At 49.2% G+C, this 26329-nt stretch overlaps 1 protein-coding gene across 1 annotated transcript in view; it reads right to left on the bottom strand.

Annotated features, from left to right (window-relative positions):
• The window catches only part of myo15aa (myosin XVAa), a 205720-nt gene that overhangs the window by 112767 nt on the left and 66624 nt on the right, over nt 1-26329 (bottom strand). Inside the window, 7 exon segments of the mRNA XM_038821008.1 lie at nt 1299-1331; nt 6692-6776; nt 9643-9818; nt 12698-12815; nt 14614-14738; nt 16010-16055; nt 17047-17186. Coding sequence (XP_038676936.1) covers nt 1299-1331; nt 6692-6776; nt 9643-9818; nt 12698-12815; nt 14614-14738; nt 16010-16055; nt 17047-17186 — 723 coding nt within the window.

Raw genomic sequence — 26329 nt, 5'->3', positions numbered from 1 at the left:
GAGATGCTGACGTTGGACTGGGGTGAGCACAGTAAGAAGTCTTATAACACCAACAGGTTTGTTTCAAATCACTGGCTTTTGGAGCACTGTTCATTCACCTGAGGAAGGAGCAGTGCTCCGAAAGCTAGTGATTTGAAACAAACCTGTTGGACTTTAACCTGGTGTTGTAAGAAGAATTGTAGCAGCCCGGATAGAATTCTAAATGCAAGCAAGAAAGGTTTAGGGTTAGGATAAGGGTAATTGGATTAAAGTGAGGATTAGTGGGCTAGGTTGAGGGTTAAAGTTAGGGCTAATGAGTTAGAGTTGATGGATTAGGGTTAGTGTGTTAAGGCTGTGATGAGGGTCAGTGGATTAGGTTTAGGATTAGAATGAGGTTTAATGGATTAGTGTTACAAAATCACAGTAAAGTTAAGCACAGATGGAGGCCATTAGGCCTTGTGTATTGGCGCTGACTTTCTGCAAGAGTAACTCAGCTTGTTTTCCTCCCCCCCCCCGCCCCCAACCTCCACTGCCTTGTAGCCGTACTGTGCAAATTATTTCTCTTCAACTGCTCACCCAATTCCCTTTTGAAGCTGCCTCCAAAATGCTCTCAGGGAGTCCATTCCTGATCCTAATCACTCGCTGCGTAAAAGCATCACAAACCATTGTATGGGCCTCTTGCTAATCACCATAAATCAGCGTCCTCTGGTTCTTGACTCTTCCACCAATGATAATAGCTTCTCCCTATCTATTCTGCCTGAACCCTTCATGATTTTGAACACCTCCGTCAAACCTCCTGTTCTCGGAGGTTAGTAGGTTAGGGCTAGGGGTTAAGGTTAGGGTTAGTTTGAGAGTTATGGTTAGTTGGTTATGGGGATCGGCAGACAGTTGCAGAAGAAGTTTAATTTGGAGAAGGGCAAGGCAAAATATTTTGGGAGAAAAATTAGAAATGGGAGTATAAATTCAGAGAATAATCTTGAAGGGTTGATGAACAGAGTGTTCCGTGAAAGTCTACAGTTGACTGAAAAAGTCATTAAAATGGCTCTTAATACTTTAGGGCTAGGGTAATGTTAAAAAAAAAATATCAAGTGTAACGTACCCTAGTGTATGATTTCATATCCCAGTATAAGAGACCATACCCCACTTCAATCTCAGTTTGTGATACCATATTCCAGTATATGGGATTGTACTCCAGTATATGGGATCATATCCCAGTATGTGATTCTGTATCCCTGTATGAGATACCAAACCCCAGTGTGTGGAAGTGTACCCAAGTGTGAGGAGAAAAACCAACAATTATATGAAAAGAAGTCTGTTACCATCTCAGCCCTCTCACGTTTCTGGTCTCGTAGCTACGAAAGAGAAAAACACATGATTTTAGGGAAATAAAATATATCTCATGTCTCAGAAGGATCCAACAATGTTTCACATACATGCCATGAATCTCCGCTAGATTCCCCCCATCTCCAATTCCACACTGTGAACACAGCACGTCTGTCAAACTCTGGAGAAAGGCATTGCATTAACCATGTGTAGGGTGGGAATTTCCAGGAGAATTTCAACCCATAATGAATTGCTTTCAAATTTAAATACTCTTATTCAGCAAAATATGGTGGCCATTTTGTGTACACCAAGAACCCACAAGAAGCAGTGAGGTGAATAATCAGTTAGCCCATTACTAGAGATGGTGATTGAGTAAGAAATGCTGGTCAGGTCACCACCTCTTTTTCAAATAGTGATGGTAATCATTAATATCCATCTTCACCAAGGAATAAAGTGTACACAGACCATGTGGCCTTGTTGGCCTGTTGGACATGGACCATGTTGGCCAGGTGGACACAAACCATGTAGACCTGGTGGACACGGACCGTATTGGTCAGAAGGACATGGACCATGTTGGCCAGGTGGACACAAACCATGTAAACTTGGTGGACATGGACTGTATAGGTCAGAAGGACATGGACCATGTTGGCCAGGTGGACACGGACCATGTTGGCCAGGTGGACAAGGACCATGTGGGCCAGGTGGACACGGACATGTTGGCCAGGTGGACATGGACCATGTGGGCCAGGTGGACACGGATCATGTGAGCCAGGTTGACACGGACCATGTGGGCCAGGCAGACACGGACTATATTGTCCAGGTGGACATGGACCATGTTGGCCTGGTGGACAAGGACCATAATGGCCAGTTGGACAAGGACCATGTTGGCCAAGTGGACACAGATCATGTTGGCCGGGTGGACACGGATCATGTTGGCCAAGTGGACACAGATCATGTTGGCCGGGAGGACACAGATCATGTTGGCCAAGTGGACACAGATCATGTTGGCCGGGTGGACACAGATCATGTTGGCCAGGTGGACACGGATCATGTTGGCCGGGCGGACACAGATCATGTTGGCCAGGTGGACACGGATCATGTTGGCCAGTTGGACACAGATCATGTTGGGACACAGATCATGTTGGCCAGGTGGACACGGATTATGTTGGCCGGGTGGACACAGATCATGTTGGCCAGGTGGACACAGATCATGTTGGCCAGTTGGACATAGATCATGTTGGCTAGTTGGACACAGATCATGTTGGCCAGTTGGACACAGATCATGTTGGCCAGTTGGACACAGATCATGTTGGCCAGTTGGACAAAGATCATGTTGGCCGGGTGGACACAGATCATGTTGGCCAGTTGGACACAGATCATGTTGGCCAGGTGGACACAGATCATGTTGGCCAGTTGGACACAGATCATGTTGGCCAGGTGGACACAGATCATGTTGGCCAGTTGGACACAGATCATGTTGGCCAGTTGGACACAGATCATGTTGGCCGGGTGGACACAGATCATGTTGGTCAGGTGGACACAGATCATGTTGGCCGGGTGGACACAGATCATGTTGGCCAGGTGGACATGGGTCATGTTGCTCAGGTGGACACAGATCATGTTGGCCAGGTGGACACAGATCATGTTGGCCAGGTGGACACAGATCATGTTGGCCAGTTGGACACAGATCATGTTGGCCGGGTGGACACGGATCATGTTGGCCGGGTGGACACAGATCATGTTGGCCAGTTGGACACAGATCATGTCGGCCGGGCGGACACAGATCATGTTGGTCAGGTGGACACGGATCATGTTGGCCAGGTGGACACGGATAATGTTGGCCGGGTGGACACAGATCATGTCGGCCGGGTGGACACAGATCATGTTGGCCAGTTGGACACAGATCATGTTGGCCAGTTGGACAAAGATCATGTTGGCCGGGTGGACACAGATCATGTTGGCCAGTTGGACACAGATCATGTTGGCCAGGTGGACACAGATCATGTTGGCCAGTTGGACACAGATCATGTTGGCCAGGTGGACACAGATCATGTTGGCCAGTTGGACACAGATCATGTTGGCCAGTTGGACACAGATCATGTTGGCCGGGTGGACACAGATCATGTTGGCCAGTTGGACACAGATCATGTTGGTCAGGTGGACACAGATCATGTTGGCCGGGTGGACACAGATCATGTTGGCCAGGTGGACATGGGTCATGTTGCTCAGGTGGACACAGATCATGTTGGCCAGGTGGACACAGATCATGTTGGCCAGGTGGACACAGATCATGTTGGCCAGTTGGACACAGATCATGTTGGCCGGGTGGACACGGATCATGTTGGCCGGGTGGACACAGATCATGTTGGCCAGTTGGACACAGATCATGTCGGCCGGGCGGACACAGATCATGTTGGTCAGGTGGACACGGATCATGTTGGCCAGGTGGACACGGATAATGTTGGCCGGGTGGACACAGATCATGTCGGCCGGGTGGACACAGATCATGTTGGCCGGGTGGACACAGATCATGTTGGCCGGGTGGACACAGATCATGTTGGCCGGGTGGACACAGATCATGTTGGCCGGGTGGACACAGATCATGTTGGCCGGGTGGACACAGATCATGTTGCTCAGGTGGACACAGATTATGTTGGCCGGGTGGACACAGATCATGTTGGCCAGGTGGACACGGATTATGTTGGCCGGGTGGACACAGATCATGTTGGCCAGTTGGACACAGATCATGTTGACCGGGTGGACACAGATCATGTTGGCCGTGTGGACACAGATCATGTTGGCCAGGCGGACACAGATCATGTTGGCCAGTTGGACACAGATCATGTTGGCCAGGCGGACACAGATCATGTTGGCCAGGTGGACACAGATCATGTTGGCCAGTTGGACACAGATCATGTTGCTCAGGTGGACACAGATCATGTTGGCCGGGTGGACACAGATCATGTTGGCCGGGTGGACACGGATCATGTTGGCCGGGTGGACACGGATCATGTTGGTCAGGTGGACACAGATCATGTTGGCCGGGTGGACACGGATCATGTTGGTCAGGTGGACACAGATCATGTTGGTCAGGTGGACACAGATCATGTTGGCCGGGTGGACACGGATCATGTTGGCCAGGCGGACACAGATCATGTTGGCCAGGTGACTGGGTCACTGTCTGTGTGGAGTTTGCACATTCTCCCCGTGTCTGCGTGGGTTTCGCCCCCACAACCCAAAAATGTGCAGAGTAGGTGGATTGGCCATACTAAATTGCCCCTTAATTGGAAAAAATAATTGGGTAATCTAAATTAAAAAAAAAAAAATGTTGGCCAGGTGGACACAGATCATGTTGGCCTGGTGGACACGGACCATGTTGGCCAGGTGGACACGGATCATGTTGGCCGGGTGGACACGGATCACGTTGGCCGGGTGGACACAGATCACGTTGGCCGGGTGGACACGGACCATGTTGGCCGGGTGGACACAGATCATGTTGGCCAGTTGGACACATATCATGTTGGCCAGGTGGACACAGATCATGTTGGCCAGGTGGACACAGATCATGTTGGCTGGGTGGACACAGATCATGTTGGCCGGGTGGACACGGATCATGTTGGCCGGGTGGACACGGATCATGTTGGCCAGGTGGACACAGATCATGTTGGCCAGGCGGACAGGGACCATGTTGGCCAGGTGGACATGGGTCATGTTGGCCAGGTGGGCACGGATAATGTTGGCCAGGTGGACACAGATCATGTTGGCCAGGCGGACAGCGACCATGTTAGCCAGGTGGACATGGGTCATGTTGGCCAGGTGGACATGGGTCATGTTGGCCAGGTGGACACAGATCATGTTGGCCAGGTGGACACGGATCATGTTGGCCAGGTGGACACAGATCATGTTGGCCAGGCGGACAGGGACCATGTTGGCCAGGTGGACATGGGTCCTGTTGGCCAGGTGGGCACGGATAATGTTGGCCAGGTGGACACAGATCATGTTGGCCAGGCGGACAGCGACCATGTTGGCCAGGTGGACACGGATCATGTTGGCCAGGTGGACACAGATCATGTTGGCCAGGCGGACAGGGACCATGTTGGCCAGGTGGACATGGGTCATGTTGGCCAGGTGGGCACGGATAATGTTGGCCAGGTGGACACAGATCATGTTGGCCAGGCGGACAGCGACCATGTTAGCCAGGTGGACATGGGTCATGTTGGCCAGGTGGACATGGGTCATGTTGGCCAGGTGGACACAGATCATGTTGGCCAGGTGGACACGGATCATGTTGGCCAGGTGGACACAGATCATGTTGGCCAGGCGGACAGGGACCATGTTGGCCAGGTGGACATGGGTCCTGTTGGCCAGGTGGGCACGGATAATGTTGGCCAGGTGGACACAGATCATGTTGGCCAGGCGGACAGCGACCATGTTAGCCAGGTGGACATGGGTCATGTTGGCCAGGTGGACATAGATCATGTTGGCCAGGTGGACACGGATCATGTTGGCCAGGTGGACACAGATCATGTTGGCCAGGCGGACAGGGACCATGTTAGCCAGGTGGACATGGGTCATGTTGGCCAGGTGGGCACGGATAATGTTGGCCAGGTGGACACAGATCATGTTGGCCAGGCGGACAGCGACCATGTTAGCCAGGTGGACATGCGTCATGTTGGCCAGGTGGACATGGGTCATGTTGGCCAGGTGGACACGGGTCATGTTGGCCAGGTGGACACGGATCATGTTGGCCAGGTGGACACAGATCATGTTGGCCGGGTGGACACAGATCATGTTGGCCGGGTGGACACAGATAATGTTGGTCAGGTGGACACGGACCATGTTGGCCAGGTGGACACAGATCATGTTGGCCGGGTGGACACAGATCATGTTGGCCGGGTGGACACGGATCATGTTGGCCGGGTGGACACGGATCACGTTGGCCGTGTGGACACGGACTAAGTTGGCTAGGTGGACACAGATTATGTTGGCCTGGTGGAGACGTATCATGTTGGTCAACTTGTTCCGGCTCAGGGTCACTGTCCGTGTGGAATTTGCACATTCTCCCCATGTTTGCGTGTGTTTTGCCCCCACAACCCAAAAAGATGTGCAGGCTTGATGGATTGGCCATGCAAAATTGTCCCTTATTTGGAAAAAATGATTGGGCACTCTAAATTTTTTAAAATAATAATGTTGGCCCGTGTCACATGGACAATGTTGGCCAGGTGTCACGGATCATGTGGGCAAGCTGGACATGGATTATATGGGACAGGTTGACATGGATCAAGTGGGCCAGGTAGGTACGGATCAGTTGGACCATTCTGACATGTGTTCGTTTGACAGAGCCCAGGATGGTACTGTGTAAATTAGTGCACTCAATGTTCTTACTTACTCTGAGGAATCTTTTACGATTCGTAAACATGAGCACGATAGATCGTACTTTGATCAAACTTTCTTTAAACTTTTGGAATTTCTTCCTATCAAGAGAAACAAGGAGCAAAATACAAGAGGAGTGAGAGAAGATCTTATTTCTGTCGTTTCCACTGGCCTCTTTAAATAACTCTAGAAAATGACAAACTTTGTTACGCTGGGTCCCACTGATTATGAGAACTTGACTTCTCCCCTCACTAGACAATGAACATCAATGGGTGCCCCTGTGTAAAGGATTTCTTGATACCAGAATTTTCACCTCCATGGTTCATTTGTGGTCAGCCTTACACTCCAAGACCAGGATGCTGAGGGCAGCGAGGATTAAGGCTGCCTGAAGAGTGTAAATGGGCCCCACCCAAGGGTCATGGCCTAGTCAGGGAAGGAAATCCCTGAAAGTGGGGGGTGCGGGGGGTGTCAAGGATTGAATCTGGGCACCATCGTACCCATGCTGGGCAACCACTGGATCACTGGCTGTGAAGGCTTATTTGGGTTTAAGGGCATGCATCTGTACTGGCAGTGTTATCTGCAAGTCCAACACAAACTCGGTTCTGCTATTTATCCTGCAAACTCCTATTGGGTCAACACTGCAGAGCAGGATCCCAGTGCAATCACTGGACTGCAGTCACAGACTCTGGTACCCTTATCTTTATACCACCATAATCTCAAATCTTGACTCTCTTTTTTAATCAATTCCCTCCCCCTCTGAATGTGCAAGTCCTTGATTAGGCACTCCCACGGGTGCTGCGGCTGAGTACCATGAGTACCAGTGTAGAGATCTATGGGTGCTGGAGACTTTCCCATCTGTCTCTTTACTGGCCATTTTATATATGACTACAGGAAGTTCCCTGAAGCCATTCCATGGAGGGAATCAAAGCCACAATTGACTGGGTCCTAGCCTGGGATGCGCAGTCCACAGGGAGCCCTTGGCAGTAACGAAAAACAAGTAACTTTTAGTCTGTCCCAAGAGTTGAGGTTACTTGTAACACCCCATCATTGACAAACTGAGAATAGCTAAGCATACAGATTGGAAATCAAACTTGAAATTGAGTTGTATGTTTTTTTAAAAATAAATTTAGAGTGCCCAATTATTTTTTGTTCCCAATTAAGGGGCAGTTTAGTGTGGCCAATCCACCTAAACTGCGCTTTTTTGGGTTGTGGGGGTGAAACCCGTGCAAACACGGGGAGGATGTGCAAACTCCACACGGACAGTGACCCGGGGTTGGAATTCGAACCCGGGTCCTCAGCTCCATAGGCAGCAGTGCTAACCACTGTGCCACATGCCACCCTTAGTTGCCTGGTTAAACTGCTGACTGGATAAGCTTGCTGAATCCTGGGGAAACATAAGGTGCAGATTAAAATAAGAATGCACAGAACAGAGACTCCAGTTTCACATTCAGCCTTCTGAAATCTGTTCTTGAATGTGTGACTGCAATATCACATGGACCAGGGCAGGTAGGGGCAGGTGGCCGGATGATGGTAAAAATTCTTCCCAGACTCCATCTGACCAAAAACTCTCCCCAGCCTGTCCCCAAACACCTCCAACCCTCCCCACTCCCTTCCTGAATACAAGGTGATCAAGAATAATTAAGTTCCCATGGGGACGTCTTTAAATCAGGTCTCTGTTTTTGCTACAATATCATAGTTCCATGTGGTGACAACTCACCAACATTCTTTATCATGCTGCAGTGCTTATGTACATGAATACCAACCCATCTTTGACAGGCTCACATTTGCCCCCTCTCAGACACATGTATTGAGTCTTGCACCCTGGGAAAAACCTTCTGTCTACTCACCCTGTCTATACCTCTCGTAATTTTGTAGACATCAATCAGGTCTCCCCTCAGCCTCCGTCTTTCCAATGAAAACAAGTTAGTTTGAAAGTTTTCTGGCACTGGGAGCTGAGCTCGCCAGCAAGACTGGCTCCTCACAGATCGGGTGTCATTTTGAAAGGCTGCCCTGATGTCTACACCCCCCTCTCCACCCCCCTCCCAAGATTTCAGGACACCCCTTCACCCTTCTAAATGTTTTGCAGCCTCTTCAACCCCCCCCCCCCCCCTTTCATGGGCATAGACCTCCTCAGGCCCTGACCCTTGGCAATGCCAACCTGGTACCTGGGCACCCTGGCACTGTCCCTGGTGCCTGGCAATGCCAAAGTGCCCGGTTTCGGGGGAGTGCCAGAGTACTACCCTGCCTTCTCCCCAACTACGCAGGGGGCTCTAATGGCCTTGGAGACCAACCCGGGGTGCCATCACACCTGATTGTGGAAACCAATTCTAAACAGTGGCCGGTTGAGGCCTCTTCTGGCACGGGGCCTGATTTGCGCCTCTTCTGCGATTCAAACATGTCCATTGTTTCCAGCTCTGTTGAGATGCAACTTGTCCACCTTCAAATGGATCCTCCTCCCCCAGGATGGATCCAAATTCCCCAAGGAGCTGGTGTCCTCCCTCCTTTACCGTTTCTCCAGCCATGCATTAATCGGTTTTATCTACTCTCCCTATACTCACGAGTGCATAGTATTGAGAGCAATAGAGAGATTACTGCCATTGAGACCCTACTCTTTAATTTCCTCCTCAGCTCCTGAAACTCTGACTGCAAGGCATCAACCCTTTTCTTTTCTATCGCATTGGTTTCCACCTGGACCACAAATTCCTCTCCTCCCCCCAAAATATTCTTCACCCTCGGAGGAATTTCCTCTAGTCTGGCAGCGGAAGGCAACATACACCATTGGGGATTCATACAGCAGTTGAAAAAGCTTTTTAAAAATACATATATAGTAATATTGCAGTTTGCTTTTCCTGAACAATTTTCTCTTTCAAGGTGATCTTCCTACTTCTGCCATTATGGCTGTTAAGTTCTGTGGTGCTGGCACCAGATTAATCTCTACTTTTTTTAGGCTCTGGATTTTTCTCTTACCGGGTGAGGTAACCTCTGGCAGACGCCTGTAGCAGAATGACTGTTCGCCGGAGCATCCTGTAGCGTTTCCGTGCGAAGAATCCACGTGCGTAGCGTTGCAGGGTGAGGGAGGCAATCAGCAGAAGGCCATCTCGTTTGATCTCCACAGCGTGATATAAATTCTCTTTGAGAAAAAGCTGAAACAAAACCAGATGCTAGCTTGTTATTTTCCTCATATTGTTCAACATAAACTCAACTGAATTTTACCCCAATCTCCAGTAATATTCCAGTATTTTGTATTTGATATGATGTGCCTGCATGCCTTTGTAATGTGAAGGTGCTTAGCAGAGTAAGGGTTAACACAGGGCTGGAGAATAGCATTTCCCATGGTATGATGTATAGAGTCACATGGTAATAGACTCCAAGAACAACCTAAAAGGCACCAACCTGCACGACAGAAGTACCATGCCTGGCAGTAACTTTGATCTGTATATAGTTAAAGACGACCAAATAATGAAACCAGAACAGAATTTCAAGATTTGAAAATCTAAAAAAACAGTTGAAGCTTGATCAGAGAGATGAGAGCCTCAGACACAAAATTGAAGGAACAGTTTAAGAAGCTTCATTACAGACTTGGAAGTTGAGGAATCTACCTGAGTGAGTGGAGATCTATTGCAAGACCCCAAGTAATGGAAAGTGAAGGAACATGGTCAGCTCACAAGGCAGGCGTGCAGAATTACAAAAAATAGAAGCTATAACCCTAAGTGACACAGAGGGAAGAAACCTGGACAGATCACAAGACGGGTGAGCTAATTTACAAAAAAGCAGAATAGTCGGCAGTCCCAGGGGCTCAGCACATGGCAAAAAACAAGTTTAAAAGCTTTTTAAAAAAGAAAAAATGGCAGAGTAGAGGAAAATTCCTGTGGAGTTTTTTTAAAAACAGGTAAGAGAATGAATTTTTGCTGCATCGTTCCTGCATCGATTTTTAAAAAAGGAAAAGATATCCAAATTACAGATATTTTAAAAGTTAAAAAAAGAATAGCCACAATCACGGAGAAGTCTGCCAAAATCACAAAAGAGTGGAACTGAATCCCAGTGAGATTCAGTGTGTGTGGAACTGTACATCAGTGAGAGTCAGTGTGCGTAGAGCTGTAACCTTGCTAGAGTCAGTGTGTGAGGAACTACACTTCAGTAACAGTCAATGTGTGGAGCTGCATCCTAGTGAGATTCAGTGTGTGTGTGAGCCGGTACTCCAGTGAGGGTTAGTGTATCTGGAACTGTACCCCAGTGAGAGTCAGTGTGTGCGGATCTTAACCCCAGTGAGAATCAGTGTGTGTGGAACAGTATTCCAGCCAGAGTCAGTGTGGGTGGAAGACTACCTTGGTGAGAGTAAGTGAGTGTGGAACTGTACCCCACTGAGAGTCAGTGTCTGTGGGACTGTAGCCCAGTAAAAGTCAGTAAGGGTGGAACCTATACCCCTGTGAGAGTCAGTGGGTGTGGGATTGTGTTCCAGTGAGAGTCAATGTATGTGTAACTGTATCCCAGTGAGAGTCAATGTGTGTGGAACTGTACCCCAGTGATAGTCAATGTGTGTGGAAAGATACCCAGAAAGAATAAATACACTGAAGAGAGGAGAGGAAAATGGAGCAAAAAATATTAAATGCGGTTGAGGAAAATGTCTGTACCATCACACCAGCACTGACTGACGCCACCTTCAAAAGGTGGAGGCAGGACGGGGGGGACACTGACAGTCAGGGACCTATACACGGATGACAGGATCGCAACACTGGACGAACTAACAGAGAAATTTCGGCTAGCCGGGGGGAACGAGCTACGGTACCTGCAGCTCAAAAACTTCCTACGAAAGGAGACAAGGACGTACCTACAATGGCCATGACAGACACTACTGGAAGACCTACTGGACGCAAGTATCCTAGAGAAAGGGAACTGTAGCGACATGTATGACCGACTGGTAGAAAGGGACGACACCGTACTGGACGCAACAAGAATGAAATGGGAGGACGACCTGGGGATTTTAGGGTGGGGACTCTGGAGCGAAGCACTGCATAGGGTCAACTCCACCTCCACGTGCGCAAGGCTCAGCCTGACGCAACTAAAAGTGGTACATAGAGCCCACTTAACATGAAACCGTATGAGTAGGTTCTTCCCAGAGGTGGAGGACAGATGTGAACGGTGCCAAAGAGGCCCAGCCAACCACGCCCACATGTTCTGGTCTTGCCCCAGACTTGTGGAGTACTGGACAGGCTTCTTCGAGGCTATGTCCAAAGTGGTGGGGTGAGGGTGGAGCCATGCCCGATAGTGGCGGTCTTCGGGGTTTCAGACCAGCCAGATCTATTCCTGGGGAGGAGGGCGGACGCCCTTGCCTTTGCCTCCCTGATCGCCTGCCGTAGAATCCTGTTTGGCTGGCGGTCAGCAGCACCGCCCAGAGCTGCAGACTGGCTGTCCGACCTCTCGGAATCTCTCCAAATGGAGAAAATCAAATTCGCCATCCGAGGGTCAGACGACGGCTTCCACAGAACGTGGGAGCCATTCATGCAATTGTTCCGGGACCTGTTTGTGGCCAACGTACAAGAGGAAGAATAGTCGGGTGGCCAAGAATCAGGGGAAAATGGACGGGAATCGGGGGTTAAGTAGCCGGGGGGGGGGGGGGGGGGGGGGGGTGCTACGGGTTCGTTATGGGGGTTTGATGGCTAGCTAAGGCCCAAAACCAAACTGTAAATAATTGCCTATAAACATGTGCCTCGGCCATTTTGGGGAATGTAAAATATGTATGCCGGCTAAAGGGGGCGGCCACAGTTGTTATTATGAAGATGCTTACCTGTAAATATACATGTTAATTTTTGCGTGTTTTTTTTTCTTTTTCTCTAATAATTTGTAATTTGTTGGATATAAAATATGAAAACTCAATAAAAAACATTTTTTTTAAAAATGTCTGTACCATTCAGTGTGGTTTAGGCAATTGATGCACAAGGAAAAATCCCTTCAGTGGGAACAGTAACAGAGATTATGTAGAAGTGGCTTGGAGATTGTCATATGGATTTGTTTCTGATCAGACCTTGGTAAGTCCAATGCTGTACATTCCTCTGCTAACAGGAACGATCTGTTTCAAGATGGTTACACAGTTTTCGCCATCCGCCTTTATCTGATTTGTGAGTCCCAGTAAGATTTTATACCTGCAAGAAAAGTTTGTATAATTAATCTTGCCTGGGTAACAATACAGTTTATCCATTTATAACAAGTGATTATTTACCAAACTAAGTTTTCCAAATAAAGGCAGCTATAAAATGTAGAAATGTAAGCCTGGTTTTGCATTGATTTATCATTCATGCATCTCCCTTTCTAAAAATGTTGTTCTCAGTTCATTTATCCACTGCCTGTCTTATTCATATTATTTTCCAACTAGAGACTGTAACGGAGTGGGGGCCCGATTTGACATGAAAAACACTGTTGAAGGAGGAAATCTAGTTAAGGCAGAATCTGGGGAGATTTTGGAAGAAGGAGGTTAAAGTTACTCCAACTGCCCTCAGCCAACTTCCACATTTTGGGAATTTTTAATCTTGCATCTCAGTAATCATAGTGATGATCCTGGCTGATTATTCCTCTCTTTAGTCCAGAATTAGTGAGGTCAGTCGCTCTCGCTCTAAGTATCACCTTTGTTGATGCAGCCTAGGCCAAGGGGTGCAGTCGCATTAGTTATGGTGTCAGAGGTTGCAAACCCCTTCCTGGCTCACTATTGTACTTCACCCCAGCAGATGGATCTCCAAATGCCTCCAGTCCCACACTGCGTGATTCACTCTTGATGCCTCCTGAAGTGGCCCTACAATCAGTTACTATTGACCCACCATCCCCTTCTCGAGGCAACTAGAGATGAATAATATATATGCTGGACACAACAGCAACACCCACATCCTGAGGTGAAAAAACAAAAATGGAGTTGCGAAATTCAAGAAGTAATGAGCATGTTTCAAAAATGTGGGTGCATTCTCCCCCAACTTATCTGCTTTTAATTGAAATGTACGGAAATCATGTTCAGCATCTATCCAAATTTCAAGCAGACACAGTGGTAAGGCACGGAGCAGAAATCAGACATTACCTTTGCAGAATGATGTCTATATTTAGCTTCAATCCAAAAAGCTCATATTCTCCTGTATCAATGTAAATCTTCCTATTGTCTACTGTTCAGTTATAGATTAGCATTTCGTCTGGAATCTGTACCCTCTGTTTGACGGTTCATTGCATTGGATTCAAAGCACATAGGGCAGTATTTTCCATCCCCCCCCATGACGTGTTTTATGGTGGCAGAGTCAGCCCGCCGATTGGCCGGTGGTGGGATCTTCTGGTCCCCCCAGCTGCCAACCGGTTTTCCTGTTGTTTGAAGCCTCCATTGCCGGGGAACCTACAGGGGTGGGGGGTGGGGTCTCAAAGCGGTGGAACGCTTCACCTTCCTCAATTTATCCTTTATTCTAAAGTCTGCAGGCTTTACAATCCAAATTGATCAGCATCTAACCACTACTTTATGTTTGACCATGTCTGCTCATAGTTTATGCTACTGTGCGCTTTGGGTTTTGATCCTTCATTACCATTAAAATTGGTAACAAAAGGTGTAAAACAGAAAAAGGAACAAACTCAATTCCTCAATTCACTTAGTTATCAGGACAAAAAGACTTTGTTGCCATCATTCTGGGCGGGAATCAAATTGAGGCCCCAGGGTGTGGAGCACAACCCTCGGTAATCTATTTTTAGATTTGGCCATCTGATTATACAAGTCTAATAGAAATCATGGCCAGGATGTCCCAGCCCCGCCATGGATGCCTTTCCCTGATGGATGCAGCGACTATTTAAATTGCCATTTACTTCAGCGAGACCGTAATATCCCACTGGACGAGGAGGGCTGTAAAATCCTGACCCATAATTTGAAAATTAGTACATTTAGCGTCAAACAGCACCCAAGCAGACCGATCCCACACTGACCTCTTGATGAAATTATCAAATGTAATGCGGACAGGATAGCCCTCCTTCCGGATACGGATCGTCTCCAAAACTCCAGAATACCGTAGCTGGGAGCTGACAACATCGACCTCAAAGAGTTCAGATTCCTGCAGAAAGGGAGAAGTTCTTACTCGAGTTTGTCATCTGATGGATCTGTGGAGGGAAACAGTTAACATCTCGAGTCCGTATGTCTCTTCTTCAGTCATATGGACTCAAAGCACTAATTCTGTTTCTCTCCACAGTTACTACCAGTGCTGTTGAATTTTTCCAGAATTTTCTGATTTCTTTTTCAGATTTCCAGCATCCACAATATTTTGCTTTTATTATTGTCATCTGATAGATTGTTCTTCTTTCTCCTCTAACCTCTGTTACAAATTCTCATCACCCGTTACACCCTTTCCTCCTCTCCAGGGCAAATTAACTCCTTGCGAGCAAACACTTCCATGACACTCTCCAGTAGCTTGCCCAAGTGTCATTCTTCATGTGTGAGTGCCAACATGCTGTTCGACTGTCTGGAGGAATCACATCTGACCTCAATGCTGATCTCACCAGTATCCATATGCATCCAGTGCTCAGTGAAACCAGTGTGGCTGAGATCAATACAGACTGAATCAAACCTGGAACCTTCTATAAGACCCAATTACTCAACGTCTTCACCAGCTGAGACCCTTTACACCGCTCGTTATCCTATTAAAGAAGATGGTCAATCTTCTTTGATCATTCCTCTCTTGCTCTTCCTGGACTATAAATATTCCCTCCCTCACTCTCTTCCACCTCACTGCATCTTTGTGGCATTGAAATTATAGTGACCGCGTTTTTCTTCTTCCGTCAGGTCTTCCCCAAGGTCCTTCCCTTCCTTGGCTTTCTCTTTTTTTCAAACTGTAGACTTTTAAAAGACCCAACTTTATATCATTGAACTACTACTTCCTTTACTGACCTCCCCTCCGGAAAATAGGAGAGTAAGGAAGAGGCAAAGAGTGCGATCAATCTGACTGGGCAAAGCATAAATCCCCTCAATCAACTGCTCCCTCAAATAATCATCCACTTCTGCCTGAGGTTTAGCTGCAGTGTGCCTCCTGCGCCTGTCTCTCCCACTCACTTCTGACTGCCTAGATAACTGTTTCTGCTCCTGCGCTGGAGCCCATGTCCCCTGCTCTGAGAGCTTGTTCCAATCTCCATATTGCACACCAAGTTCAATTTCTTAATTCCCTTAAGAATCTAAGTGCTTCCACTATTTTCAATATTGCTAGAATGTAGCCTTTGGCCCCATCATTTAACCTTCTCCTGAAAAGAGACACAGTTATAAACCAGTGGGAAGCATTGATCTTCCCCCAAACCCCAAGGGTAATGCCCTTGCCCCACTATTCGTTCATGTTACCTTTTTGTTGTTTGGTTTGATGCAGCGGACAAAAAAAGGATTGCAGCTGAAAAAAAAAACAGAATAGGTATTGGTTATTATCAGTTTGTCAAATTAATCTTGCTCTTTAAGAAAATAATTCAAAGAAAGGCTTGTATTTATATTGGACCTTCTCACATTGCAAAAAATCTTATAGCGCTGAATAATAAGATTACTTTAAAATGCAGCGGATGTTTCTCTGTCAGTGAGCATCGCTGCAATTTTGTGCAGACATGATCCCATAAAGAGTAGTGAGATAAACGATTGGTTCATCTGTTTTAACCATTGATTGAGGCGAAACTGTCGGTCGGTGGCACAATAGTTAGCACTGCAGTCTACGGCATTGTGGACCCAGGTTCAAATCCCGGCCCTGGGTCACTGTCTGTGTGGAGTTTGCACATTCTCCCCGTGTTTGCATGGGTTTCGCCCGCACATCCCAAAGATGTGCAGGGCTTGTGGATTGGCCACGTTAAATTGCCCCTTAATAGGGCAGCACGGTGGTGTAGTGGTTAGTGCTGCTGCCTCACGGTGGCGAGGTCCCAGGTTTGATCCCGGCTCTGGGTCACTGTCCGTGTGGAGTTTGCACATTCTCCCCGTGTTTGCGTGGGTTTCGCCCCCACAACCCAAAAGATGTGCAGGGTAGGTGTATTGGCCACGCTAATTTGCCGCTTAATTGGAAAAAATTAATTGGGTACTCTAAATTTATTTTTAAAAAAAGAAACTGCTGGTTAGAATAGTCAGACAGGAGATGGCGAGTATTAGGGGTAAGAGGGCTAGATTAGGAATGAGAGCTGAGCTGGGAACAAAGCAGTATGGATTAAGGTTTAAGTTAGCATTTAGAGTTAGGGGTTAGGTTTAAGGATTGGGTTTAGGGAATTAATGGGTTGGGAGGTTAGGATGCTGGTGCAGGGCTGAGCTAAGAGGGGGGATAATATAGTCTGGATTAGGGTCAAGGGAATGGGAGAGTGTGATGTTGGGTTGGGGAGGGAGAGAGCGTTGTCTCCATGTTCTGAACTTACCTTTCCATCTTCTCTGCCAGTTCCATCAGAGACTGTTGGAATTTGGCTGCCACGGTTGGAGCCTGGTATCTGCGGCTGACGGTATTGTTCTTTGTTGACATGATTTTCATGGTTTGTCCGGAGAAGAGACTAGTTAGAATCTAATGAACAAAAATCCATTCCATCAGTTAGTTCATGCAGCCAATAAACCAGTTCTGTTTAGTTGTTTAATTTGGTGGTTCCTGTGGCTTACCAATGGTGGTGTTTAAGGATAGGGCTAGACTTAGGGTTAGGAGAGTTGAAGGGTTAGGGATAAGAGGGTGGTACTGGGTCCAGAGGGGGAGAATGCTACCTTGAGGAATTGTGCACAATGATGAATAATCTGAGAGCAAAATAACGTGGATGGTGGAAATCTGAAATAAAAACAAAAAAATGCTGGAAATATTCAGCAGGTCTGGCAGCAAGTGTGGAGAGAAGAAGAACAAAGAACAAAGAAAAGTACAGCACAGGAACAGGCTCTTTGGCCCTCCAAGCCCGTGCCGACCATGCTGCCTGACTAAACTACAATCTTCCACACTTCCTAAGTCCGTATCCCTCTATTCCCATCCTATTCATGTATTTGTCAAGATGCCCCTTAAATGAATTGAAAAAAAAAAAGAAAATCGCTTATTGTCATGAGTAGGCTTCAATGAAGTTACTGTGAAAAGGGGGCAGCACGGTGGCCTAGTGGTTAGCACAACCGCCTCACGGCGCTGAGGTCCCAGGTTCGATCCCGGCTCTGGGTCACTGTCCGTGTGGAGTTTGCACATTCTCCCCATGTCTGCGTGGGTTTCGCCCCCACAACCCAAAAATGTGCGGAGTAGGTGGATTGGCCATGCTAAATTGCCCCTTAGTTGGAAAAAATAATTGGGTAATTTAAATTTTAAAAAAAAAGTTACTGTGAAAAGCCCCTAAATGTCACTATTGTCCCTGCTTCCACCACCTCCTCCGGCAGCGAGTTCCAGGCTCCCACTACCCTCCGTGTAAAAAACTTGCCTCGTACATTTACTCTAAACCTTGCCCCTTGCACCTTAAACCTATGTCCCCCAGTAATTGACCCCTCTATCCTGGGGAAAAACCTCTGACTATCCACTTTGTCAATGCCCCTCATCATTTTGTAGACCTCTATCAGGTCGCCCCTCAACCTCCGTCGTTCCAATGAGAACAAACCGAGTTTATTCAACCGCTCCTCATAGCTAATGCCCTCCATACCAGGCAACATCCTGGTAAATCTCTTCACACCCTCTCTAAATCCTCCACATCCTTCTGGTAGTGTGGCGACCAGAATTGAGCACTATACGTTTCAGGTCAATGGCCTTTCATCAGAAGTGAGTTAAGTTTGAAATGTAATAGCCATTATGTTGGTGAGATCGGAGAGTGGGGAAAAAAGGGGAAGTCTGTAATGGGGTTGAAGATAGGAGGCATTAATTAACTGAGAGTTGGTGGAGTAGAGGCAAAGGGAATAATGGGACAAGTAAAGAAACAAAAGATGGGTCCACAGGAGGTGTGAACAACAGAATAATGAATGACTGTCATCCATAAGCAAGGTCAGAAAAGGTTGACACATGCAAAGGAATCAGAGATGACAGTTTGTAATTGTTGAACGCAATGTTGAGTTTATTAGGCGGTAAAGTGCCTAATTGAAAGATATCTGCATACATGATGATGCTTGATACTCTTATAGCTTTGGCAGCAATGCCACTTGCTGCTAACGCAAGTTCACCATTAAACCCCAATTATTTGTTTCTAATTAAGGGGCAATTTAGCATTGCCAATCCACCTACCTGGCACATCTTCCTGGGTTGTGGGGGTGAGACCCATGCAGACACGGGGAGAATGTGCAAATTCCATACAGACAGTGAGCCAGGGCCGGGATCGAACCTGGGTCCTCAGCGATGTGATGCAGCAGCGCTAACCACTGTGCCACCGTGCCACCCGTTGGTGGAGTTTCTGACAGGAGAGTTTAAAAAGCAAAGGCAGGCATTCACGGACGATCTGGCAAAAGTGACGGAGCTGATTTGGGCAGCTCTGGAAAGCGTGGAGCAGCGGTTAGAGGCACAGAGTTCGTCGATCCAGAGGAGACGGTCTCAGGTCATGAGGACCGGATTGCCTCCTTGGAGGCAGAGGTGATGATGATGACGGAAAGGCAAAAAAGGCCAAGATTGGCGACTAGGAGAATCGTTCCAGATGACAAAATCTGAGGATCGTCGGACTGCCTGAGGCCATAGAAGGAGTGAAGGACACAGGGTATGTGGCAAAGATGTTCAGGCAGCTGATGGGGGAAGTGGGCCCACTGGCCATTGAGGGGGAAGCCCAGATCAGGGGAGCCACCATGCGTGATCATAGTCCAGCTACACAGTACCAAGGCAAAGAAAAGATCTTGAGGTGGGCAAAGGAGACACAAGAGTGCAGGTGGAAAGGCCACACTGTTAGAAATTACCAGGACTTGGGTGCGGATCTGGCGAAAAGAGGCTCGGGTCTAATAAGGCCAAGTCGGCTTTTTAGGAGCAAGGTGAAGTTCGGAATGGTATACCCGGCCCGCCTATGGGTCACGCATGGAGGCAGAGACCATTACCTCGACACGTTCCAGGAGGCAAACAACTTTGCCCCTTAATTGGAAAAAAATAATTGGGTACTCTAAATTTATAGGGGCAGCACGGTACCATTGTGGATAGCACAATGGCTTCACAGCTCCAGGGTCCCAGGTTCGATTCCGGCTTGGGTCACTGTCTGTGCGGAGTCTTCACATCCCCCCCGTGTGTGCGTGGGTTTCCTCTGGGTGCTCCGGTTTCCTCCCACAGTCCAAAGATGTGCAGGTTAGGTGGATTGGCCATGATAAATTGCCCTTAAGTGTCCAAAATTGCCCTTAGTGTTGGGTGGGGTTACTGGGTTATGGGGATAGGGTGGAGTTGTTGACCTTGGGTAGGGTGCTCTTTCCAAGAGCGGGTGCAGACTCGATGGGCTGAATGGCCTCCTTCTGCACTGTAAATTCTATGATTCTATGAACATGGACTGAGACACATTTTAATGTATTGGGTGGTTTCATCTGTGTGGTGAAGTTTTGGATGTGTGTTTTGTTTTGTTTTCACTTGAATTTCCTGGTATTTTTTTGTATATTTCTGTAATGTCCATTACCCTGTGTTTGGTACATGGTTATTGATGTTTCAATGCAATTGTTGGGAACGGGTGGCAATGTGGGGTGTGGGGATGGATTGGTACGGTATATAAAAGTAGATCAGGCTAGGATAGGGGGCTGTGTGTGGAATTTTTGAAAATAAAACTAACGTTACTCCGCAGGTGGGAGTCACCCAGTTAGCAGAGGTGCTGGTTAACAGAAGTGGAGTGGGATAAAAGGCAGGGATGGTTATTTGGGGGGGGGCCTGTTTTCTTTGTTTGTTGGGATAACAAGCCTAAGACGGTTTTGGTTTTCTTTAGGATGGGGGGTTGGTTGGTGGGTGAGGGAGGGATAGTTAGTTTGAGGTGGTAGAGTGGGCAAGAGGAGAAGGGGGTGGGGAAGAGGTGGGCTGCTGATGGTGAAGGTCTCTGTTGAGTTCCTGGGTGGAAGTGGGTGGCGATGGCTACCTTGGGTGCGTCTGGAATCTGGATGAGGCAGGGCCCTGCTGGACTCCCTTGTGAGTAGGGCTGATCAGACCACCTAACCTGCACATCTTTGGGTTGTGGGGGTGGAACCCATGCAGACACGGGGAGAATGTGCAAACTCCACATGGACAGTGACCCAGGGCTGGGTTCGAACCCGGGTCCACAATGCCGTAGGCTGCAGTGCTACCCACTGTGCCACATGCCCCCCCCCATTTAAAGATCTTGAAGGTGGATATGGTTTTCTTACAGGAGATGCACTTGAGGATTAGGGATCAAACGAGGTTGAGGAAAGGGTAAGTGGGAATAGAGTTCCATTCTAGTTTTGACGCAAAGACGAGGGAAACCGTGGTGTTTATCAACAAGAGGGTGGCCTTCTCGATGGGCAGATACGTGATGGTGAATGGGAGGCTGGAGGGGGACTCCTGTGGTTTTGGAGAACATATGCGCACCAAATTGGGAGTACACGGAGGTCATCAAGATGGTGCTGGCAGCTGTGTCACTGGACTCTCATTGGCTGATTATGGGGAGGGGGCCTTTAATTATGGGCTTGATCTCAAACCATCCATTAAGGTATCGGGGGTGGCGAATGAGATGCTCGGGTTCATGGAGCAGATGGGGTGCGGATCCGTGGGGATTTACACACCCGAGGGAAGAGTACTTTTTCTCACAGGTGCACTGGGTTTACTCCCATAGTGACTATTTCGTAGTGGGTAAGGCGCTGCTCCCTTGAGTGGTAGGGTCAGAATATTCAGCACTTGTCATATCCAACCACGCTCCGCACTACGTGGATTTGTTTGAGAGGGGTTGCACCCAGCAACCCCCTTGGAGGTTGGATGTGGCGTTGTTGGCAGATGAGGGGCCATGAGAGAGGATAGCCTCTGCTATCGGGATGTATGTGGAGTTTAATAAGAGCGAGGATGTATCACCTTCCATGCTCTGGGAGGTGACAAAGGTGGTGATTAGGGAGGAGCTGATCTCGATTAATGCTGACAGGGGTAAGGAGGGAAGAATAGAGAGACAGAAGTTTGTAGAGGCTATTCTGGCAATGGACCGACAATACTTGGCTACCCCAAAGGAGAGGAAGAGGCTCCAGATAGAGTTCAAATTGGTATCGACGGGGAAAGCGGATGGCCAGCTTCATCGTGTATGAGGAGTGTTCTATGAGCATGGGGAGAAGGCCAGTCGGTTATTGGCTCACCAGTTGAGATGGCAGGCGGCCTTTCAGAGTGTTTGAGATCTCCTCTAGGGGTTGCACAGGCGGAGCCCCTGGAGGGTAGTTCTGACATGATACAAACCTTGGATGGTTCAGACTTCCCGGTAGTGGAGAGGGAGAAAGTGCCGGGGCTGGAAATTCTGTTCGGAGTGGAGGAAATTATGAGGTGCATTGGTCCGATGCCACCTGGGAAAGCTCCAGGCCTGGATGGATTCCCAGTGGAATTTTAATACATATTTGTGACGGAGCAGGGCCACATCTACTGGGGATGTTCAATGATTTATTATCCTGGGGGGGTGCTGCCGATCACATTGGCACAGGCTTCTATCTCTCTAATCCTGGAGAAGAGTAAGGATCCAAAGGAGTGTGGGTCATATTGGCCCATATCTCTGTTGAAAGTTAATGGCGAAGGTGCTGGCAACTTGTTTGGGGGAATGTTTGCCGGGGGTTGTTGCTGAGGTTCAGACGGGGATTGTGAAAGTCCAACAATTGTTGGCCAATATAAGGAGACTTTTGAAAAATATTTTTATTCACGTTTTCAACATTTTAACACACAAACAAATCCAACCCCAATGCCACCACCCCACCACACACCCCCACCGCCACCACACCCCTTGACGGCAATCAGATCCCCAAAATGTGAGACAAACAAACCCTATCTCTGGTGGAACTCCTCATCTGCCCCTCTGAGAGCAAATGTCACCGTCTCCAAATACATTAGATCCCCCAGCCACGCAGAAGCGCTGGAGGAGAAGCTGACCCTCCACTCCAACATAACCCGCCTTCGAGCAATCAACCAGGTGAAGGCTAAAATGTCTGCCCCCGCTCCCATCTGCAGCTCCGGCAAGTCTGACACCCCGAATACAGCCTCCAGGGGACCCAGCTCCAATTCCACATGCAGAACCTCAGACATGGTGCTGAAAAGCGACCCCCACTATTTCTCCAACTTCGGGCAGGACCAGAACATATAGATATGATTGGCTGTGCCCCTCCCACACTGCTCGCAACTATCCTCCACCCCCCTCAAACAAAGGCTCATCCTCGCCTTTGTTAAGTGTGCCCTGTGCACCACTTGAATCAATCCAGCCTTGTGCACGAGATCGAGACATTGACCTTTCGCAGCACTTCGCACCATAATCCTTCTTCCAACACTATCCCCAACTCTTCCTCCCACTTGGCCTTAATCCTTTTCATGGATTCCTTGTCCTCCTCCATAATCCTGCTGTATATCGCCGAAACAACCTCACTCTCCAGACCCCCCACCGACAGCACCTCCTCCAACAATGAGGGCGATGCCACAGGAAAGCTCGGGGGAACCTTGCTTGCGAAATTCCGCACCTGCATGTACCTGAACCCCTCTTCATGCTGGAGCCAATACTTCACCCCCGACTCCTCCAACCTTGCAAACCGCCCCTCCAAAAACAGATCCTTCATCTCATTCACCCCTTTCTCTTTCCATCCCCGGAACCTTGCATCCATACTCCTTGGTCCAAACCCATGATTCTCTCTTAATGGCATCATCCTCGACCCTGCCCTCATCTTGAAGTGCTGTCAGAATTGCCCCCAGATTTTCAGCGTGTCTGCCACCACAGGGTTACCCGAGTACTTCGCCAGGGTGAATGATAGCGGTGCCGTTGCCAGCGCCTGTGACCCTGACTCCTAACAAGAACCCGCCTGCATCTGCACCCAAAAATCCTCCGTCTCTCTACTCCAGCCCCCCCACCTTCTCCGCATTCATCACCCAGTAATAGTGTAACAAGTTTGGAAGAATCAAACCCCCCCGACTGCCGCCCCCTTTGGAGCACCACTGGGGTAGTCACCACTGATGTATATATTGTATATAGAGGATGTTGATGTAGGTGCTTTACGGTAAGGCCCTGTACTACAGGTACGGGGGTAGATCCCTGCCTGCTGGCTCCGCCCAGTAGGTGGAGTATAAATATGTGTGCTCCCCGTTCAGCAGCCATTTTGTCAGCTGATGCAGGAGGCCACAGATCTCAGTGTAATAAAGCCTCGATTACATCCTACCCTCGTCTTTGCGTAATTGATAGTGCATCAATTTATTACACTGAGTTTTCAGAGATGGACCTCTGCATCAAGCCGGATCGCCTGCAGCTGCATCCTCAAGCAGACAACGCCAAAAAGGACTTTGAACATTGGCTAGCCTGTTTCGAAGCGTTACAGCGGGTCTGCGCCAGACACAATTCCAGAAGCACAGAAGCTCCAGATCCTTTACACGCGGCTGAGCTCCAACGTCTTTCCACTGGTCCAGGCCGTGCCGACCTACGCAGAGGCCATGGCGCTACTGAAGGAAAACTATGCTCAGCAGACTAACAAAATCTACGCCAGACACCTCCTCTCCATGCGGCGCCTCTTAGAAGGGGCCACGCTCAACCTCGCGGCAACCAAAAAACTAGCACTCTCACTTACGGTCGCATCACACAACATTCAGGTCTATGCCCTGACCGCGTGGCCCACCCCCCCTTGTGCAGCGTGGACTCCGCTGATGGCAGCCCCATCGTGGACCCCATCAGCGACCGCCCTCAGCCAGCACCATGCCTGTGCCGTGCGGCAGCCAACCCCGGGGGGCCCAAATGCTACTTCTGTGGGCAGTCAAAACACCTCCGACGGCGCTGCCCGGCGCAGAGCGCCCTCTGCAAGGCCTGTGGCAAGAAGGGACATTTTAGGGCAGCACGGTGGCCTAGTGGTTAGCACAACCGCCTCACGGCGCTGAGGTCCCAGGTTCGATCCCGGCTCTGGGTCACTGTCCGTGTGGAGTTTGCACATTCTCCCCGTGTCTGCGTGGGTTTCGCCCCCACAACCCAAAAATGTGCAGAGTAGGTGGATTGGCCATGCTAAATTGTCCCTTAATTGGAAAAAATAATTGGGTAATCTAAATTTATTTAAAAAAAAGAAGGGACATTTTGCTGCAGTGTGCCAGGCCCACTCAATCGCCGCTATTGTCCCGGCACCCACCACATGCGGCCAGTGGACGCCGCCATCTTCCCTTCCTCGGACCACGTGCGGCCAGTGGATGCCGTGATCTTGCTCAACTCGCAACACGTGTGTCCCGTGGGCGCCGCCATTTTGTTCCTCCCAGAACCAATGGGTGCTGCCATCTTTCTTCCTCACAACACGTGCAACCCCAGGCCGCCGCCATCTTGCCTCCCCCACGACACGTGTGGCTTCTGGGCGCCGCCATCTTGTCTGACTCAGGACCCCTGCCCGTTGGGCACCTCATCAGGCCGCTCATCGCCTGCAACCACCGACGACCAGCCGCGTCTCGCCTCGGTCACGATTGACCAGTCTCGACCACACAGCCTCGCGACTGCTTCAACTAAAGTGTAGGTCAACGGACATGAGATCTCCTGCCTGCTGGACTCCGGGAGCACTGAGAGCTTCATTCACCCCGATACGGTAAGGTGTTGCTCCCTCGCGGTACACTCTGTGAACCAGAGAATCTCCCGGTACTGCATTGCCACTCTCACTGTCCATGGTGTGGAGTTCAGCGGCTTCTGCCTCTACGTCCTCCCCAACCTCTGCGCTGCCTTGCTACTCGGCCTAGACTTCCAGTGCAACCTCCAGAGCCTAACCCTGAAATTCGGCAGGCCCCTACCACCCCTTACTGTGTGCGGCCTCACGACCCTTAAGGTCGACCCACCTTCCCTTTTTGCAAACCTAACCCCGGATTGTAAACCCGTCGCCACCAGGAGCAGACAGTACAGCGCCCAGGACAGGACCTTCATCAGGTCTGAGGTCCAGCGACTGCTACGGGAAGGCATCATCGAAGCCAGCAACAGCCCCTGGAGAGTCCAAGTGGTAGTGGTCAAAACAGGGGAGAAAAATAGGATGGTCGTTGACTGCAGTCAAACCATCAATCGGTACATGCAGCTCGACGCGTACCCCCTCCCTCGCATATCTGATATGGTCAATCAGATTGCACAGTACCAGGTCTTCTCGACAGTGGACCTGAAATCTGCCTACCATCAGCTCCCCATCCGTAAGGCGGACCGCCCATACACTGCGTTCAAAGCGGATGGCCGCCTTTACCACTTTCTTAGGGTTCCCTTCGGCGTCACAAACGGGGTTTCGGTCTTCCAACAGGAGATGGACCAAATGGTTGACCGGTACGGACTGCGGGCCACCTTCCCGTACCTGGACAATGTCACCATCTGCGGCCACGATCAGCAGGGCCATGACGCCAACCGTGCCAAATTTCTCCACACCGCCACTCTCCTCAACCTCACAACAAGGAGTAGTGCATGTTCAGCACGAACCACTTAACCATCCTCGGCTATGTGGTCCAGAACGGAGTTCAGGGGCCCGACCCCGATCGCATGCACCCTCTCATAGAACTCCCCCTCCCCCACTGCCCCATGGCCCTCAAATGATGCCTGGGGTTCTTTTCGTATTACGCTCAGTGGTCCCAAACTATACGGACAAGGCTTACCC

This window comes from Scyliorhinus canicula, chromosome 15, assembly GCF_902713615.1.
Source record: "Scyliorhinus canicula chromosome 15, sScyCan1.1, whole genome shotgun sequence".
Lineage (NCBI taxonomy): Eukaryota > Metazoa > Chordata > Chondrichthyes > Carcharhiniformes > Scyliorhinidae > Scyliorhinus > Scyliorhinus canicula.
The sequence above is the reverse complement of the archived record's forward strand: the minus strand, read 5'-3'. Positions and strand labels throughout refer to the sequence as shown.